Raw genomic sequence first — 19,052 nt, 5'->3', positions numbered from 1 at the left:
ATGAACCCAAGGACAAGCATGGGCTGGGGGCAGGCTCTCCATTCTGGGATTTTATGCAGGAGGAAAGATGGTAAACACAGAGAGAGAAAGAGCGAGCGTGAATGAGATGATGGCGATGAGGAAGAAGTGGAGCAAAGTGATAGGAAGGAGGGAGGGGGCGATCAAGCAACCTATAGATTTCAGCAGGAAATCATGAACATGAGAGAGTCAACAGACAGAAAGAGAGAGAATGCTGGAAAAAAAAAAGAGCTCAGACAAGTTAGCATCAGGACAGATAAAGTTGAGCGTTGACAATGTGATGCGTCTGTGTGTGCAGCCCGCTAAAACCTGGGTTAATGGACAATCAGAGGGAGTAGTTTCCCTCTTACGAGTCTGGGGACTTTTCAGCAATAAAGAGATGAAGGCCAAGGGATCAAAGCGGTTAAGTCAATACGCAATCAATCAGCCTTAGTCCCGTTGTTCGGAAGCAGATGGCGTTCGTCTCTGCGGCATCGTCTGAAAACAAGCATCCGTAAAACCTGTGAAATAATGCATGTGGCATGCATTATTTCCATGCGCTTCCATCCTCAAAAAAAAAAGAAGATTTCACGCCGCAGCTCGGCATGGAAAACCGAAAAAGTGTCCCTGAGGTGTACCTTATCTCTACAGAAGTTGATTCCTTTGTGAGATGATTTTTAGCATTTAAGCTAACGCTTTGGGTTAAGCATCAGTAAAACTTTAACAAACTGTTTTTAAGAAAGAGAAAGTGGGTACAAAGGACTGTTTTCAAGGTAATTGGCTCAACAGAACAGCGCTCCTTTTGGTGTTTCTATAATTTGATTAGACATCCAGTACAGAGTGAAGAAAAAGTAACATCCTGCTTCCATATGTCTGCCGGGAGAGACATGAGGTTTTAATTATTTTGCAGCTGATTCTGTACATGATTTATGAAAAATAGTAATGCCTGCCACAAATGGCACGCTGTTAATATTTCAGAGACCTCAGAGAATTTCTCCAATCATTTTTCCCCGGTCTGCTTACATCTTATTAACTTGAGGCAACCTGCCTTCATTGCGAAGCCTGAACTAAGACAGAAGGTGTGTGGAAATAGTAAGAATGTGACGAAATGGCAAAATACTATTTTTATTAGTCTGTATGTGCAGTGTGAAATTGTGTCTTTTGAATGTAATTATGTTAAAACTAACTCAGTTCTTTGTAAAAAAATTAAGATGTGTCAGTGAAAGACTGCGCACAACAGCGTGGCTGTGAAATTACTTATTCGGAATAGATCGATTTTTTTTAACTATGCAACATGCTGAGTAAATCCTAAATAGGAACACAGTAATTTCAAATCAACACAAACAAAAGCTCTCAAACAAAATCACCTGTGACCGGAATATGCCAATGTTTAGGCTTAACTGGCCAGAAAAATCCAACGTTTTCCTGGGTCAGTGAACACCGCGTTACCTAAGCGTTAACCTTTGGGGCCTATTTTATTTTCATCTAAGTGAAAAGCATAAAAATGATGCTTTGTTCCATGGTTTTCATTGTGTAATTTATTCTTAAGTGTTCTCAAACAAACCTTTAAGACTTTCACAGAACAGCTGGATTTACACTGACTGGTGGTCTCTTTTTAAAATGACTCAAAACTGGAGTTCATTTAGGAGTTTTGAAATAAAGCAGGTTGAATATGCGTTCCACATTTTTCTTTGTCATATCAAATCCCAATGAAACACATTCATGTTTGTGGTTGTGTGAAACAAACAATATTTAAGGGGTATTACTACTACTTATAAAGAAACTGTATAGCACAAGTCGCTAGTTGAATTTGCAAAATGTACAAATTCCTCCATGAGCTACTTATAATTAGAAGTACAGTAACAGGCACTTTGCTACTAAAGAGGTCAGCTATGCTAGCTTGACTTTGATAACCTTAGAATGCACATGTGCTGCAGAATTCAGTGTGTTTTGGCTCAGTTTAATAAAAAAAAAAAGGCGACCCACACGCTCTCTGACAAATCATCAGTAGAGCAGGTGTTTAGATTAGCTAATCAACCTCTGCTATGTTCAGACGATCACTTATTAATAATCGCAAAATAAACATCAAGCCTGAAAACATAAAACTGTAACAGACTGAATGTTTTGTTCTTTGTGTGGGAAATGTCTGCGTGTTATTTTTTAGGTGTTGTCCACCTGACACACTGGTGGAGCTGTTGTCAGTCAGTTGCTATGGCTGCAGGTCCGTGTGTAGCGTAGCTGACACGGAGAGAGCGAGAAACAGGAAAAACACGAGCCGTTTTGAGCTGTTCTAAAGACAATTGTTTTTATGTGTTGTTTTCTCTTCTGCTGTGGCGTACCGCACTAAATTAATAACAGCGACATCTCCAGGTTTCATTTTGCTAGCAGAGTTGTTGGACTGCCCGCTTTGGATGGAAAGTGAAAGGAGAGTCTTTTTGCCCTCCAAAATGTTCTGATGTAAACAAATAACACGCAGAAAGTCGGAAAACTGGAGTCAACGAGATCCTTTCAAGAAAGACATTTTGTACACTTTAGTCCTGTTTATTTTAAATGCAGGTGCACAGAGTGTTTGAGTAGACTTCCATTCAGACGTACTCACTTTGCATTGGGGAGAAAAAGACCTCGGACGTGGGCGCGGCCTTGGTCCACTTGTAGTGAGGGGCGGGTTTTCCCTGGCTGGACTGGCAGCTCAGAGTCACGTTGCCCTTCACCACCGGGTTCCCCGTCATGCTGCACAGGGGCGGCGAGGGCGGGACTGGACAGACATATGCGGTTGTTACGGCATATTGACACATGTTAGATGAGAAAATACATCCATGACCCTTTCCTGAACATGCAGATTTGTTTTAATCCACTGCGGGTGATGTAGAGATTTCTTAGGGCAGTGGCCAGATTGCATAAAAATAAGTAGATATTAGATTCCCCCCCCTTTCTCCCGCCTCCGTCTCTCGCTCTTGTTTCTATCAGCTTCTGGAGGATGACATAATTCTCTCAGAGCTTACCGAATCCCTTAACAGCAGATGAGTTTGGTTTCTTATGTTTTCCTTTAGCGGACTGCCTCAGTCCAAAATCCCTCAAAATGTGGTTACTTGACCTGAAGTTATGAAGACTCCACATATTCGAGCGTCGTCAAAGGTTTCGTTACCTTTGACGTTCAGCCGCAGCTCTCCGGAAATGCCGCGCCCTCCGGGGACGATGACGTGGCAGAAGTAGAGGCCCGAGTCGCTCTCCTGCGTGTTGTTGATGTAGATGGACAGGTTGGCGGAGGGCATGGTCACGCTGAAGCCCACTCTCTTGGTGAACTCGTTTTGTCCGTGCCCAACTTTCCCTGAACTAAAGTTGATCACCTGCGCAGAGAGAGTAGATCGGTGTTGGGACGTTAATCGCTGGAGAAAGGAAACACTTGTTCACGCGGAAGAGCAATCTTTCCCACTTTTCGCAGCTGTTCTGCTCCAATCTTTTTCTGGACTTCAGCATCGGATTCACAAAGCAGATTGCACATATGCGCGAAGGAGCAATACTTCATCTCAAGTCCCAACAGTGGGCAGCAGTTTGGGCCTGTTTTTGGATCTGGTTGCAGACGCCTTACAAAGTTACAAAGTTGTTTCTAAACAAATAAGTGATGCTGCAGATCTTTTGTGTTGGGAACAAAAGGCAGAAGAAATCAATCCAACGGTATAATATTGCATATTCTTTATACAAATATACAACAACGGTAATACATTTTGTGGAATCTCAGAAAAAATGGTTTAATAAATCAAGCCGAGGGTTCAATTTAATCATTCAGAACATGCTTATTGACCTAGGAGTGTAAAAATACTACATTACAATCTATAAGTTCTTTAAAAGTGATATTTATATATTTATTCTGAAGCAAAATGATTCTAAAGATGATTTAGACAATTAATTTGAACGTAAAAACTGGAGGATATGAAACGGCTCTGGTCTTAGTAAATGCCACGCAGCTTTTGCTCTGGCTGTGATTTACACAGATATACATGAACAGATATACTTTTTTCCCTAAAAGTAGGAACAGACATGTACAAACTCAGGTTTGTAACAAAAAAAACAGGTAAATGTTTTGTTACAATTACATAAATTTGTAACACCTTACAAAATATTTCATGCTCTTTGAACTCTCCCACCTCCTGCTGCCGTTTTGTGTTGCTCTATTATGTAGAATCCCCAATAAATAAACTAAAAACGTGCAAAATTTTCAAAGGCCATGAACTTTATGTATTCCTGTAATGCACACCGCCGGCGGCAGCCTCGTAAAGAAGTGCAGATTAACAACAGGAGCGGACATCCTGACATGAAGATAATCCTGATGTCTGCAGATGGAGGATGTTGAAATTTAGGCTGATTTTCCGTCTGAGATAAGCTCACAGGCATCACACGCTGAAATTGTTTAGATTATGTTAATCGCGTGCGCAGCTATGCATCTGCAGGATGGAAGTGCGCAGCAGAAAAGAGTAGGTGCCGTTATTGACATTTATCCTTAGTTCCTGCCTTTAACTGTCATTAGCTGTAAAGTTAGATATTCTCCCGAGTTCTGCAGATCAGAGACAAAAGTGACATCCTGCAATATAAAAATAATCTATGTTCTGTTAGCCTTTTGATTTAAAGGTGAGCAGATCTCAGGCGCTAAAAAAAGAGCACATTTCCATCTGACACATGATAATAACTGTATCCTAACAAATCTATTAGGTTGTATTTTCGTCCCGGGATTTTAAGTTCAATGAACTCTGCTATAGTACTCAAGAGGATCAGCCAGAAAAATGCATCAGTTTATGGTAATTCTTTAATAGTGACTGTTCATTTTGTACCAATAGAGGTTTGAACAGGGTCATGGGACAGATGAGGGCGGCGGCAGTTTTACAAATCCACAGCGCAGCTCGAAAAACGCAGGAAACACCCAGAGGGGAAAAGGTCACGATGGAATTTATTGATGCAAAAAACTCAGACGCTAACTTTGGAGATTAAACTCTACAGTTTACAAGGACTGATCTTACATCTAAACAAGTTTGCTGTCAGATCTTTTGGAATGTAAACTTGAAATAAAGTAACTGTTTCCACGGAAATATTTGACTTAAATTTCTGAGGACATTTCGCATATTTTCCTCAAATTTGATCCTTTAAAGCCAAGTTTCAAATTCCAAGCACTATATATAGATCCAAGTCAGCTACAACTGTGTACTCCTGAACAAAATGTGTATTTTTGTAGTTAAGGCATTTGATATGTAGTAGATGCTTCCACTTTCCCAGCATTATGCTTCTTACCTGCTTGGAATCGTTCCCTGTAAAGTGCCAAATGACGGTGTTTTGGGAGATGTCAGAGCTGGGGCTGTACCAGGCCTGTAACACCACCATCTGGCCCTTCACCACCTCCATCTCTCTGCTGGGCATCTCCACCTTTCGGGTGTCACCTGGGTAAATAACACAGGATCGTACACGGGGTTAATAAGGTGTTAATTGTGCAGGTCTAAGAGACAAACATGATTGTAACCACGGAGCTACGCTCTGTAACGTCACAATAATAAATCTAATTCTTTCCTGCAATATTTGACATAGTTTTCCTGTGATTTGAAAATATAAATGAGTAAATAAATAAATGCCTGGTTTGGTTTTGCAAACACAAAACCTTTGAATATGAAGATAAATAATAATAAACTCCACTGGACAATTCTTTGTTTTTCTTTCCACATCTGCGGAGATAAAATCAGTTCACATTTGAGTATTTTTCTTCATTTTTGGCCTCATAGGTTTTAGAATTATTATATTTCCATACATTTTCCTCTTATTGATATTGCTTTGGAAACCTGTGATAGCTGGCATGACTCACTCACATGAAAGCAGGATGAATGATTTCCGAGTCTACAACATTTACTCAGCTATTCAACATGATAGTAATTAAAGCATTTCAACAACAACAACAACAAAAAACTTTCTACTACCTTCAGGAACATGAATACTCAGGTATCACAACTAAAGCAAATCAATCATGGGACGCACTAATCACAGGAAATCAAACGCACTGAAAATTTGATGCATCTTATGCTTAAACATAAGTAATTAGCGCTAACCAGCTGCAGCAGGCATTGAGTCACTCAATACCTACTTGTTGCTATGCGCTGCTGGTAAGCTAGCTGAATGAAGGCCAGTAAACTTTTGCTTCACTGACAAAAAATGACAAATAAAGCTGTTTGGAATATGATAAAAACACCAAAATACAGAATGTGGGAACTAAGAGGGCTCCACTTTTCACTCGTATTAAGCTGACGCTGTCAACAGACATTGACCTGCTAGGAGCAGCATGTCTGCTGAGCAGGCAGGCTGCTTACACAGATGATTCAACTTTTTAATAAACTAATACCAGCTTGTTGTTAAGCGCATTTAGGCTACTTGAAAACTGCTTTTAAACAGGCAATCTATATACATATTTACAATCATTAAAAAAAAATAAATTATGCACAATTCAATAAAGGGAATCTGTACCAGTGTCTCCACAGCTTTGAATGGTATAGACCATAATGATTTATTGTGAGTTCAACAAGTATTTATGTTTTCACCTTAGTCTAGGTATCGCCATGAAAATAACAATTATGCTATTATACAAAAAACGACCATAGATATTATGCTTGTCATGTTATTTTAGTCGAAATGGGAATTGTTGCATTTCTGCATTCATTAAAACCAATTAGATCCCTTTATATGTTCTTCCGTTTTATTTTTTGTGTAATGATTGTAAAACTATGGTAAAGACATACATAAAGTTGCCTCCAGGCAAAATGTCATGAAATAATTTGACATAAAATTGATGAGTATGCTGTCTTGTGTGTAAAATGAATCTTAAACCAACTTTATTTTTTTGATTAATATGGGTAAAAAGCGCATACAAACAATGGAGGAATAAAAGAAAAGGTTTGATTGAGGAAATGATTTAATTAGTGAATACGTTTATAAAATCTTCAACACGTGTCTAATTTTGCAAAATGACATGAGAACTGCACATGTATCTCAGATGAACAGATGTTTTTAAAAAAAAAAGCTCATTTACTCAATTTCAATCTGAAAAAGACAATCTTGCATGAGAAATGAACCTGTTACAGAAAGAAGAAAACATGTGTCCGTAAGTTTATGCGACTGGCAAAGCTGAGCTAAAACAAAAGTGACAAAATAATGCTGAAAGTTCGAAAGGAAAAAAAGATGTGAGGAAACTTTCAGACTCACAAGGCGCCCAGTCACCAGAACCAGACAGCTGAAGCTGGATCAGCTGATCCCAGCAGCCGATTTCTACCTGCGGCTCCAGTTTGAAGCTTGATTCAGAAACTACAACGAAAAAGTGAGAGCAGAGCTCCAGCTGCCCCTCAAAAGTCCCCCGGCTGCCGAGAGGAAAACGGAGAAATGTGTGCCTCATGTGCTCAGACGGGATCATGGGCGAACAAGAGATGAAAAGAGAGCGAGCGGACCAGACCGCCTGCTGAGGTGGACGCATCAGCCCAGCTGGACACGCCTTCTTTCTTTTTCAGAATGAGAAGAGCCGGGAGAACTGTGGGCGGAGGCTCTCAGGTGGAAAATACAGATATTGTTTGGGTAGCAGAACGTAAGAACAAAAAACCAGGTCGAGCCATTTTCTAATATAGTTTTGCGGGAGATTTCGTATTTTGCCTCTCGCCTCACTCGTACCATAAAAAAAAAGATTATTTCAGAAACTCAAAATAACCCAGAAATAATTGCAAATTTGACAGAGAGAAAATAAAAAGAACGACCGCCAACTTTTTTGTTAAGTTATGTCAAGCCCTGTGCCACTGAAATTGAAAGAGGGAACGGGTCCACATATGAAAAACAGTTTCACCAGTTTGGTTGAAGAATGTTGAACTAAAAAAAAGGGATTATGTTCGTCTCTCATAGGAAATCTGACAGAAATTCTTCAAAATTAAAGCCTCCATGTTTCATAGATAACATCACAACAAAATCGGGTTCAATATCCTAATGGAGCATGATAAGGGTATTATTTTGGCCTTTCAAAATAAGGCTTATACTGCTTAGCAAAATAAAAGCCTACCTATTTCATTATTATATTATAAAAAAGTAGATTCTACATCACTAATGGAACTTAACCAGTCAGGAAAAAGGGATTAGAGATGCTGTTGCAAAATAAAGCTTTAAAAAAAAAAGTCTCTAAATTTGATAGAGAACATTATTGCAGATGGAGACACTGCATTGCTAATGGGATTTTAGAAAAAGGGTTTAAGGACAAAAGTTCAAAAATAAATCTTTCCAAATATTTTTTTTCATATTTTAAATTGCTTTGTAAGGCGTATTCACATCATTAAGTTAACTAAAGGAATCAAAATTGAATTCTCTTCACATTTCAAAGTAAAAATAAAACAGACTCTTTAAAACATTGTTTATTGTAAAAGGAGAGCGAGCGTTTAGGCACCCCCGGATGGTTGTCACGGGAGACTCAATGATTTTTTCAAACATTCATGAAAGAACTGAGCAACACTACAGATTGTTTTTGATGAGGGAATAACATTATGACATGATATAAAGCTTAAAAAGTCGATTTTAGATAATACCGAGCAATCGGAAAATGAGGGTAATCTCAATTCCAATAATGCATCCTTTAGTTAACCGAGGAAACAACTTTATTCATTTAAAAACATATTTTCCAAGAGTGCCTATAGGCCAAGCCAGCAGCATAAAACATACAACAAATCCAAAATATACGAACGGACACACGCAACACGTAACCACGAGACATCACGTTCTGAAACATAAGGGCAGTCATGGAAGCCAAGTAAGCCGATGTCTCTTGTCCTTTAAAATTGATTTGAGTTTCCACAAGGTAATAAGAGATGATAACTTTAAATCCTTCTGCGTATTACTGCAGGTGACAGGGGCAGAAAATTTGAAAGCCTTTCTGCCCACTGCAGTTCTGACCTTTGGGACCTGCATCAAAATGAGAGCGCAGACCATAATGGCTGATGGTTCCACACAGAAGTGAGCAGAAATATGTAGGAAGATGTCCAAGAATGCAATTGGAAATAAAAAATTTAAAAAAATACAGAATTGCGTGGGAAGATAATGGCCAGACTAGTCTCTCCTCAAAACATCAACAACCACTCACTACATATCTGCACAATGTATGTGCTGTTTTCACTTAATGTGCAATTTCTTTTGCATCATCAGTATTTTGTATTGCAGCAATCCGCATCACCTGCATCCTTGTCTAGGTTTCCATGTTGAAAATACTTTGAACTGAACTTTAAATTCAAATAACTTATCAAGTCAGTCTCACAGCTGACATAAAAAAAAAATACAGATCTTTCTTAAAGTTCTTTAAAAAAGTTAAGAACTTTTTTTAGTCTTAAAAGTACTAAAAAACTTTTATATCCCTCTTTCACCTCTTTTTTATATTACAACCATAAACATCTATGTATTTCCTTATGATTTTGTGTGACAGATGGACCAACACAAAATGGAGCATAATTGCAATGTGGAAGGGATATTAACCAAAGTTGTAAATATCTGTTTTAACTAATAAAGGAAATGGAAAAGTGTGTCATCCAATTGTACTCTGACTCCTTCACTCTGTTACCTCTAAATCGGTGGTGGGTCTTCAATGGCTGGAGTTCTGCAACTTTTACATTTCTCTGTGCTTCAGCACAACTGGCTCCAGTATTAGAGACACAAGCTGCATTTCCATTGACCGTATCAATGCGCAATTTGGCATTTCTGAAAGAAATTCGCTTATTGGAAACACGGCAATTTCGAAAAATTTCTTCCTTTTCAATAAAAAGTTTTGGCGATGGGATGAGGTAGTTTTTTTTTTGGCCGTATCAAAATTGATTTATTTTGCAAAACCAATTTTGCAAAAGAAACACTTTGTTTTTTGCGTCACACGAGTCACATGGTCCACGACCGGATGTTTCCACCAGCGCAAACAACAAATAAGCAGATGACAGGAAGTAGTTGGAGGATCACGGTGTGGCATGTTTTCTAATGACTTGTCGCGTAAACAAACTTATTCACGTCTGATTTTAATTGCGTTTCTTATTTAATGAAAACACCGCAATTGCAAAATTGTGTTTTTTCCGGCATTAGCGGAATATTTATATAGTTTGTAATAGAAAGGCAACCACGTGCAGAATTTGCATGATACTAGCCCTCGAGGGACGGAGTTTGAGACCACTGCTCTTACTAAGAGTCAGTGCAACATTAAAACATTGCTAAATTGTTGACAAAGGAAAACAGCAGACAGGTCAGGGGTAAAGTTACGGAGACGTCTAAAGCACTTCCAACCTTTCAACCCCTAATAGAGTTCGGTACAATCGATGGGAAGAGTATGGAGGGGTGCTCTAGTTTACCAGGGAAGCTGGGTTGATGTGAAGCCTGTTAGAGTCCGCAAAAGATTTGAAACTGAGGCAGAGGTTCACCTTCCAACAAGACAATGACCGTCAACGAACAGCCAGAGCTACAATCAAACAGTTTAGATAGAAGCATTCATGTTTACAGACACTCTCCATCCATTCTGATTGAACTTGAGCTATTTTGCAAAAAAAAAAAGAATGGCCACAATATTTGCTGTCTAAATGTGTAAAACTGATAGAGAGAATTTTCAAAAGACCAAAACTTTTTATTCGACTTCCCAATGATGGGCTACTTTGGGTTAGTCTATCATGCTGTGTTTTGTAGTTGCAAAGTATCAAGTGATACTGTTTTACATCTTTTCAAGGTTTTTTTTTTTTATTGCCAAGCAGCTCTTTGAAACTTAAATGGAACCTATTGAAAACAAAGGAGGGCATTAACAACAGCCTGTGGCACTTTCATCATCAATCTAAACCGGGAGATCCAAATGCAAACATCTTCCCCTTGTCTGGCCTCAAGGCTTCATTTTCAGTTTGCTCGTGTCAGAGCTGTCGAGAAATGAAGCCATTGACAAGGCATGTATGAACGAGATTAACATCTTTATCATGGCGCCGTTGTCAGCCTGATGTTGATGGATAATGTACAGCCGCCCGGGGTCCAGACCAATAATCCATTTTCAGGTTGTTGGTTTTTTTTACACAAATCCTGACGGTGCTCTGATTTCGCTTTCCCCTCCGACTGACCTTCCCGCTGAACCAAAAACGCAAACTGACGAGCTGTCACGGCAACCCCGAGGAAGTCATCGCATTTCGGATGCGACGCCTGGTTGATCGATATGTATTTCGTAGGCGACGCTCAATCGTTAGATTGTTATCTTTACGTCAATGTAGAAGGCGCGGCACGCGGATACCTGCAGCGGGAAACCAGCAGGATGCACACATGTACACCCCTGATGAAGCAGGATAATGCCCTGCCTCGTTCCACGCGGTTCTTGTGGATCTTTGAGGTTTATCCCCACAACTGTGTCACCCAATTGTTTATTAAATGAAGAAAAATCTTCACTAATCCGGAGCGCTCTCCCTCTCTCTTTCTCTCTCTATCTGGGTTGCAAATGTGAGGTGTGTTGAGTGTGTGGGTGTGTGTGGGGGGGTGTGTGGGTGTGTGCAGAAACCGGAATTAAAGATGCGGATATGGAATTAAAGTGAACTTAAATCCTTCAAAGGTACAATTGAAATAAAAAAAAATCCAGAGATGCTAATAGAGAGGATGATGATGTGATACTATGCAGCCTCGTTCAGCTCTGGCCTAATTATTCTTAGCTGCGGGCTGCAATTTAGTCTAGCCACGCTTTACATGTGCTAATAGGATTCCTTTCTTCAAAATAAACACTTTTTTTCTTACTTTTGCTGCAGGAGGTTCTGGACTGCAGAAGCATTTTGGTCAACAGGGACAAAACTTGAAAGAATAATCAAAAGTCAAGCGTGTTACACGCACGTCACCTCACAAAACCCAATGTGGATTTGCTGCAGTACCCGGTGTTACCTGCAGGGGGAGGCAGATTACCATGACAAGCGCTTCATCTGGTTATGGAATAGAAAAAAACAAACATCAGCTAAAGAGTAAATGTCAGGAATTAAGAGTCACAAACAAATGGATGACATTTATGGGAGTTCTATAAAAATAAAAAAAAAATAAAAATTTCAAACGCATCCTGTGAGAAAATTGTGTCTAGTTTCCAAAAGAAATCCACACAATTCACATCCAAGCTAAATGCTGCTACACTGTTATGATCAAATGAATAATAATAATAATAATAAAAAAGTCAGCCTCTCTCTCAAAGCCCTCAGGGAGTCATGTAGGCCTCAGTGAAGATAAACTGATCCTCTTTAACCAGCCGCACTCTATCTCCCACAGTAATCTCTGCTTCCACCCGTGTCTTTCCCTCATGTGAGTCGCTCTGTGAAGCTAAAGCTTTGGCTGAGGTTCAGACCGACTCTCTGTTTGCACCCGTACTGGTCCTTTCTCCCATTGACACAAACAGCCGTCTCCCTGGAAATGAACTGACAACACTAATTAAGAACGACAATAAGAGACGCTGATTGCTCATCGGTTTTCATGCATCTACGTCGCTTTCCAGGAATAATCAACTTGCATGCGTGATTTTGTTTTTGAATGTTTTAGCGGCTGCCGTATTTGACTGCGGGTGAAGATGTACAAAAAGCTAGAAATATGTGCTCTTTTTATAGCCATAGAATAATTACAAACTTGAAATTTGAGAAAGATCCACGCTTTACTTTTAAGTAGAATTGGAGAAAGAAAAAAAATTTCCTTGACCAAACAGCATGCCAATCTGGATCCAGGTCAAAATGTTGGAATTTATTTATTTTTGTCTGTCAAAATGATGGACAATGAAGAAGTCTCGTGCAAATGTAACCCACATTAGAAAATCTGTCATAAAGGGATTAAAAGTGTTTTAAAAAATACATTTAAAAAAACATTAATTTCATAAGTGTGTGATTAAAAACTAACGTTTAGAATTCATGAATCTAATTGTTAAAATATGAAATTAATGGATTAAAAACATGTAAAAACCATATCAAAAATTATGAATATGTTTCTTACAGAGTTTAACATCCAATAGAATAAGTGGTTTGGGGTAACGTCAGCCAATCACATTGGTTGTCCCGCCCTCAATTTGCATTTTGCCTGCTAGCAGCTTGGCTAACCTCATGTGTCAGTTCATGACATTCTTGTATGCTTTAACAGTACATGACATTAATTAGTGTTCTATGCTAAAAGCTTGAGGTAAACCCTGAGGGGAGATTGAGTATTGATGGAGCAGCCAGCCGGGCAGAGGATTGACTCAGGGGTGGGCAACTCCAGGCCTCGAGGGCCGGTCTCCTGCAACTTTTAGATGCATCTCTACTTCAACACACCTGAGTCAAATAATGAGGTCATTAGCAGGACTCTGGAGAACTTGACTGCACTTAGGAAGTGATTCAGCTGTTGGGTTCAAGTGTGTTGGACCAGGGAGACGTCTAAGAGTTGCAGGACACCGGCCCTCGAGAACCAGGATTGCCCTCCCCTGATTGACGATAGTTTCCTTGCTTAGACTGAGTGTGTTGCACTGGTTAGTTTATATCAACCTCGTGGGTCCGTTAGCCGCCATGCAAATTTTTACTATTGTAAACTCCATTGACTTATGCTACAACTGTTAGCATGTTAACTCTGTTAGTTACAAGGCCAAATAAAATGGGGAACATGTATAATTACACAAACTAGAATGGCTACATGGATAACAAACTACTTTTGTACTGCTCTTTGTTGCTTTTATATATGTATATATATTTATTTTATTCAATCAGGATAAAAAACCAGTGAGATTAAAAATCTCTTTTTCAAAGGACTCCTGACCAAGAGGCAGCAAGAAATACAACACAAAAAAATGACACAGATAGCTGAGAAAATGCCAAGCTAATAAAAAAACAGGTAAATGTCATCGACTCGGCACTCAAGAACTTTTAGTTTGGATGGAGAAACACTACATGAGACAAATTCACTCAGTTTCTTGTTGCAAGTTCCAATGTGTTTTTTGTTTGTTATGTATCACATTCCATTACCTTTAACTGTGTTTTCTTGTGTTAACTGGATGAAACTTATTCAGTTGGTTTCATTGTGTATATTGATCAAACTGACTTTGAATGAATTGAGTGGTACAACAGAACTGAAAGTGAAATGTGAGCAAAATCCCATTTCAGTTTTATTTCATGACAAGTAAATGACCTTTTCCTTAGGTCAGGTTTTTGGTTTGGAATGACCAAGATGTGGAGGACCAGAGAGCTGAGACGTGAGACTTGGTGAAGCTTGGCGAGCCATTGCCCATTTGAACCAAACCCACTCTGTTTGCTCACAAGCTGTCAATTTTGCAGAAATTAAGTTTTAAAAGTGAAAAAAAAATGCATAAAACTTAAAGAACTCTGCTTCTATTTCCTCTTGGGTGTTTACCTAATTGGCTTTGTAAGACAAGACATGCTTTTTATGTGAATGAAACCACTGTAGGTTTTTTTCTTCTTTTGAAAATGCGCATGCAAACCAGCCTGTTCTGACAGGATCACCTAAAAGCGTTGTTGTCGTTAGAGTGAAAACAGCACTGTTGTGCATCATGAATTGTGCATAAACTCTGTTATCTGCAGTCATGTTTTCTCAGCAGAACAAACAGCTGTTCTGTTCATGGTGGAAATAATTTCACTGCTCATTGGTTGTTACCGCTGTGACTTTTTTATTTTTATTTTTAGATTTTACAGAAATCTTTAATTAGTGATTCACAAATGTCTGAGTGCCTGTACTTTCCTCTCAGGATGGATTAAATCTCTGGTTGCCACCATTTTTTTGTAGGACACAAAATAATTGGGGACGTTTTGAATTAGCGTATTTGTTGTCCCTGATACCGATTGAAGTCATGCAGGGACAGGTATTTTCTGGTTGCCCCATCTTGATGCCTCAATTGACATTAATACACAGTAACACTAACACCATCATAAACAAAATTAAAGATTAAAAATTTTTTTAAAACAATAAGTTGCCTTGTTTTAGCTTATATTATAGAAGATACTGCTAAGCAACTGGAATATTTACATAAAACGGCAAACATAAAAAATTGTGTCGTCTAAGTCTAAAATGTATTACAGCTTTTAGAGTAAAGTAGTTGTTTTTCATGATACTAAACTCCAAATGTACATTTTATCTAACAACTGAGGAAAAAAAAAAAAAGATGCGACTAAATAAAGTTCTAGAAAGGTCCCGGAGGAAGACGCACACAGATTCGGTACATTACTTCTCAGAGACGCTCTGCACTGCATGTTCTCACCTTCTGCACATATTGTTTTGTATTCGGCGTGGTTGATGTTTTACGCAAGCTTTGCATTTTTCAATCCTTTATTTTGGAGTCTATTTTGTGCTGAGGTCAAGGACAAACTCAGAGAGTAATTCTCTGCAGAGCTCATGGATGGGAGCTTTGCATGCCATGTATACGTACCAAGCCGCTGTAATGGGCCCATATGTTGTCTTAGTCCTATTGCAGACTACAATTGATTGCTGACCTCCTTCTCTTCAGATTTCTTCTCAACAAGCTAATTCTTCCCAAGCCAAATCCCACACGCTCATGTTACGGAGCGCTGCCAAAACTGCTTCGCTCTTGTTCATGCTTCGAGCATCTAAAAAACTTCACACACACAACTGTACGCAAAGCCTACTGTAACATTTTCAGGTCCATATTTTTTTTATATGGTCAGTGACACTAGTGAAATATAAATATATGTCCACTTGTTATTGTTATAATTATTCAATCAATAAACTAAATCAGTTAAAAATGATCCCTGCAAATGGTGTTACCTCCTTATGCAGCTTTTTATTTTGGCTAATTGTGCTCACAACCCGTAAATGTTGTATTTAAATGCACCCCAAATGACGGCGCTAGTCACCCCGTCTCAAGCTGTGTGTCCGGACACCGAGAACAGGAAACTCATTCCAGTCACTTGTATTTACAGTCGCAATCATTTCAATCATCAAACATATCTTATGACCACAGTTGAGAGTCAGCGTGGAAGAAATGGTGAAAGGAGAACTTCAGTTTCACCGCAACAGACCAGAGCATTACAGCAGACAAGGCCCAAACCATAACCCACAAAACAACACAACGCTTCAACTCTTGAACTTGAGGCAAAGACAGATCTCCACAACCAGAAGGGAGCAGTCCACCTTCTTCAGTTGAGTCATGGGTTCAGAGAATAAAATGGTGACTCTCAACCTTGTCTCTTCACACAAACGCAAGCCTTTCCCCGGAATCCTGAAGGATTGTTCACGGAACCACATCCTCCACAAAAAACGCAAAGATGAAATCCGGAGATTCCAAAATTAGACACATTTTTCTCCCTGGCAAGGCCTTCCAATCCTGCCAATGAACACCACAAACAGGATCTAACCTAAATAAAGACCAAACAGAGTCCAACTTACACTGGAAATGAGCTAAACTTTGGTATACGAGAACTGAATAGTTCTCACAAATGTAAGCCAGATCCACAAAACACATCTGGAATGATTAACCAAATACCCACAGCCCCCTGAGCAACGCTACAAGGCTGAAGACCTGGTCAACTGTTCCCACACTTCCTCAATTCAAAGTTCAGCAATCAGTCAAAGCCTCTCTTCCAATAAAATGCTTATTGCAATATAACACAACATTTAAACTCTTGTATTTGAGGCAAAGACGCATAATTTTGAACACATCCATTGAAAGAAAAAAATTTTTTATAAATTAACCTGTCTTCAAAATTAATTTGGTCTTCAAAATTATTCACTCTGCATTTAAAAGCCCTAAAGCAACCATAGAAGTTTTATTTAGTCACATTCAAGTGACGCAAATACTTCACCCTGCATTGGTTATATTTCAATACATTTCTGTTCAAATCTCAGTGAGCAATGAACAAAAGTATTCAACAATACATTACTTTTCAGCAAATCCTGTAAATATTTTCCAGATTCATGTTTCTCAGTATAATCAACATCTTATCACTTTGTGCAGCTTACGGATTTATACGATCTGTTATCCTCCAACCCGATTCTGCATGACTAATTAGAGAGGAGATCGTTTCTGCTGTGGATGAAAGTGTTCGTTTGTGCTCCACTCTGCATGTTTTATGTACGCTGAGCTGGGATTTGTGTCAGAGTGGCGCTAGCAAAGTCTTAAAATGACCCCATAAACGCCTCGCAAAGAAAGGAAGAACAACACAATCATGAAATATTTAAGCATAAAAATCCTTCGGCTCATTAAATACTCTCATTAGTCAGGCTGGTCTGGATTTCAGGATGACCTTCAGTAGACTTCAAAAAGGAATTGAAGTCGGAAAGTCCTTTTTCCAGATGTTAAACGAGGGTAAACATCAACAAGCCAGAAAGAAAATGGGTTATTTGTTGAGTTTCAGACAGGGCAGACAGAAATGTAGGGCAACAAAATTGCCTTGTTGGTGTAGAACTGCACATTGGACTGACCCGGCAGCCTTTAAACAGATGGTGCTTGAATAATAAATATTTGGGAAAGGCGCCTTTAAATTGGATTACATTAGTGTAATCTCTCCAGCTATTTTAAATCATTTGCGGAGCGTTATCTCATTACAGTTTTTAATCCCTCTAAACTTTTGATGGCTCTCTGATTATTTGCAAACTCTCAAACGCCTTCTGGCGCTCACTGTAAAAAAAAAAATCACACAATTTTACCTTGAGCTTTACTGCAGTTGTACATTTACATTGAATACCAAATGTGAAATTATTTAAGATAAGTACCTAGTAAAAGAAATGCCAAGGGCTCATTGTTTTTTGTCTTTTTTTTTAAACTAAAGCAGTTCCAGAGCTGGAACAGAGTGATACTGGAGTGGGTTCTTATCTTATTCTATAAGAAAAAACAAACAAAAAAAGACAGGTCATTTGATTTCAGCAGCTAGACAACATCTTTTTTGTATAAATACATACTGAAATAATGTAAAAACAAATACTGTAGGTATACACAGAAGCAGGGGCACCACAGAAAACTCTGTAGTAGATATTGTAGCATTCCCACAGAACAACATAAAAACTACCAACTACCATTTCTATATGTGAAAGTGAGGGCCACGGAGCTCTATCATCATTTTATAAAAGATGTGGCTCACATGGACACGCCGAAAAATTAAACCGGAGTTCAGAAATTTTTCCACTTTGGAATCCAGGTCGTTTTTGAAACTGGACACATGACACAGACAACCTTTGTGGATACACCTAGTCTTGTCTCTTAATGTTACGTCAACGCTTCACTTTTGGTGTCGCATCAATGCATTTGCCTCTCAAGAATTTGTCTTTTCATTTAGAGCTCAGCAAGTTTTTTTCAATTGATTACTGGGAACAGTTTGCCCACTGACACAGAAAGTGAATAACACTCCATAGAAGTTAGGATACATTTGGCAGAAGGTGAATAATTTGTCCTCAAAGTAAATATGATACAAGCAGAAAAAAAATGAGTTTTATGAGCGGAGCGAATCTGGAAAGAGGAAAACTGTGATGGTTACAATACCGGATCACAATATTATCAAATACTGTGGTGTTCCAGGTCCGCACATGTCAGTAGATATAAAAAGTGAACATATTAATGCCTGATCAAAGTTTATTGATGTACTTGGTAGGTGAAGGCTTTCCTATATAGCATCATCCGACAAAGTACTGACATGTAAACGATGGTTCTGAAACGTGTCAGAATATACAATGCGTTGTAATTTGTTGTGTTTGTGTCTTTTGCAGATCATGTATATTCCATCCTTCATCTGGGTTGATGAACACAACAGTTAGGCTGTGGCGTTGACTTGTCCTCCACGGATCTCAGCTCAATCAAGCATCTGAACATACAAGTCTCAAACCTTTTTTGCACCTTTTCATACCACGTCATATACCTCAGGAGTCAAACAGAGTCCATACGTTGACGGATCAGGGCTGCGTTGCCTGGACAAGCAGGCGACACAGCCCACACTATTAGGTTAGCCCTGATCGTAATGTTATGATTTGATCAGTGTGCCCAATCACTGAATATTTGTATAACTGCTGTCATAATCATTTTACATAACTGTCTTTATTCTGTGCTAAAACTGTTTGGGTGAACA

The 19,052-nt window shown here is 39.0% G+C and overlaps 1 protein-coding gene across 1 annotated transcript in view; it reads right to left on the bottom strand.

Moving 5' to 3' along the window:
- The window catches only part of esamb (endothelial cell adhesion molecule b), a 63,727-nt gene that overhangs the window by 6,691 nt on the left and 37,984 nt on the right, over positions 1-19,052 (bottom strand). The window contains exons 2-4 of the mRNA XM_032546235.1: positions 5,278-5,423; positions 3,143-3,344; positions 2,597-2,752 (exon numbers count right to left, since the gene is read on the bottom strand). Of these exons, the coding sequence (XP_032402126.1) occupies positions 2,597-2,752; positions 3,143-3,344; positions 5,278-5,423 (504 nt within the window). The remainder of the gene's footprint in view (positions 1-2,596; positions 2,753-3,142; positions 3,345-5,277; positions 5,424-19,052) is intronic.

Source organism: Xiphophorus hellerii, chromosome 18, assembly GCF_003331165.1.
Source record: "Xiphophorus hellerii strain 12219 chromosome 18, Xiphophorus_hellerii-4.1, whole genome shotgun sequence".
Classification (NCBI taxonomy): domain Eukaryota; kingdom Metazoa; phylum Chordata; class Actinopteri; order Cyprinodontiformes; family Poeciliidae; genus Xiphophorus; species Xiphophorus hellerii.
Note: the sequence above shows the minus strand (reverse complement) of the source record. Positions and strands in the feature narration are given on the sequence as shown.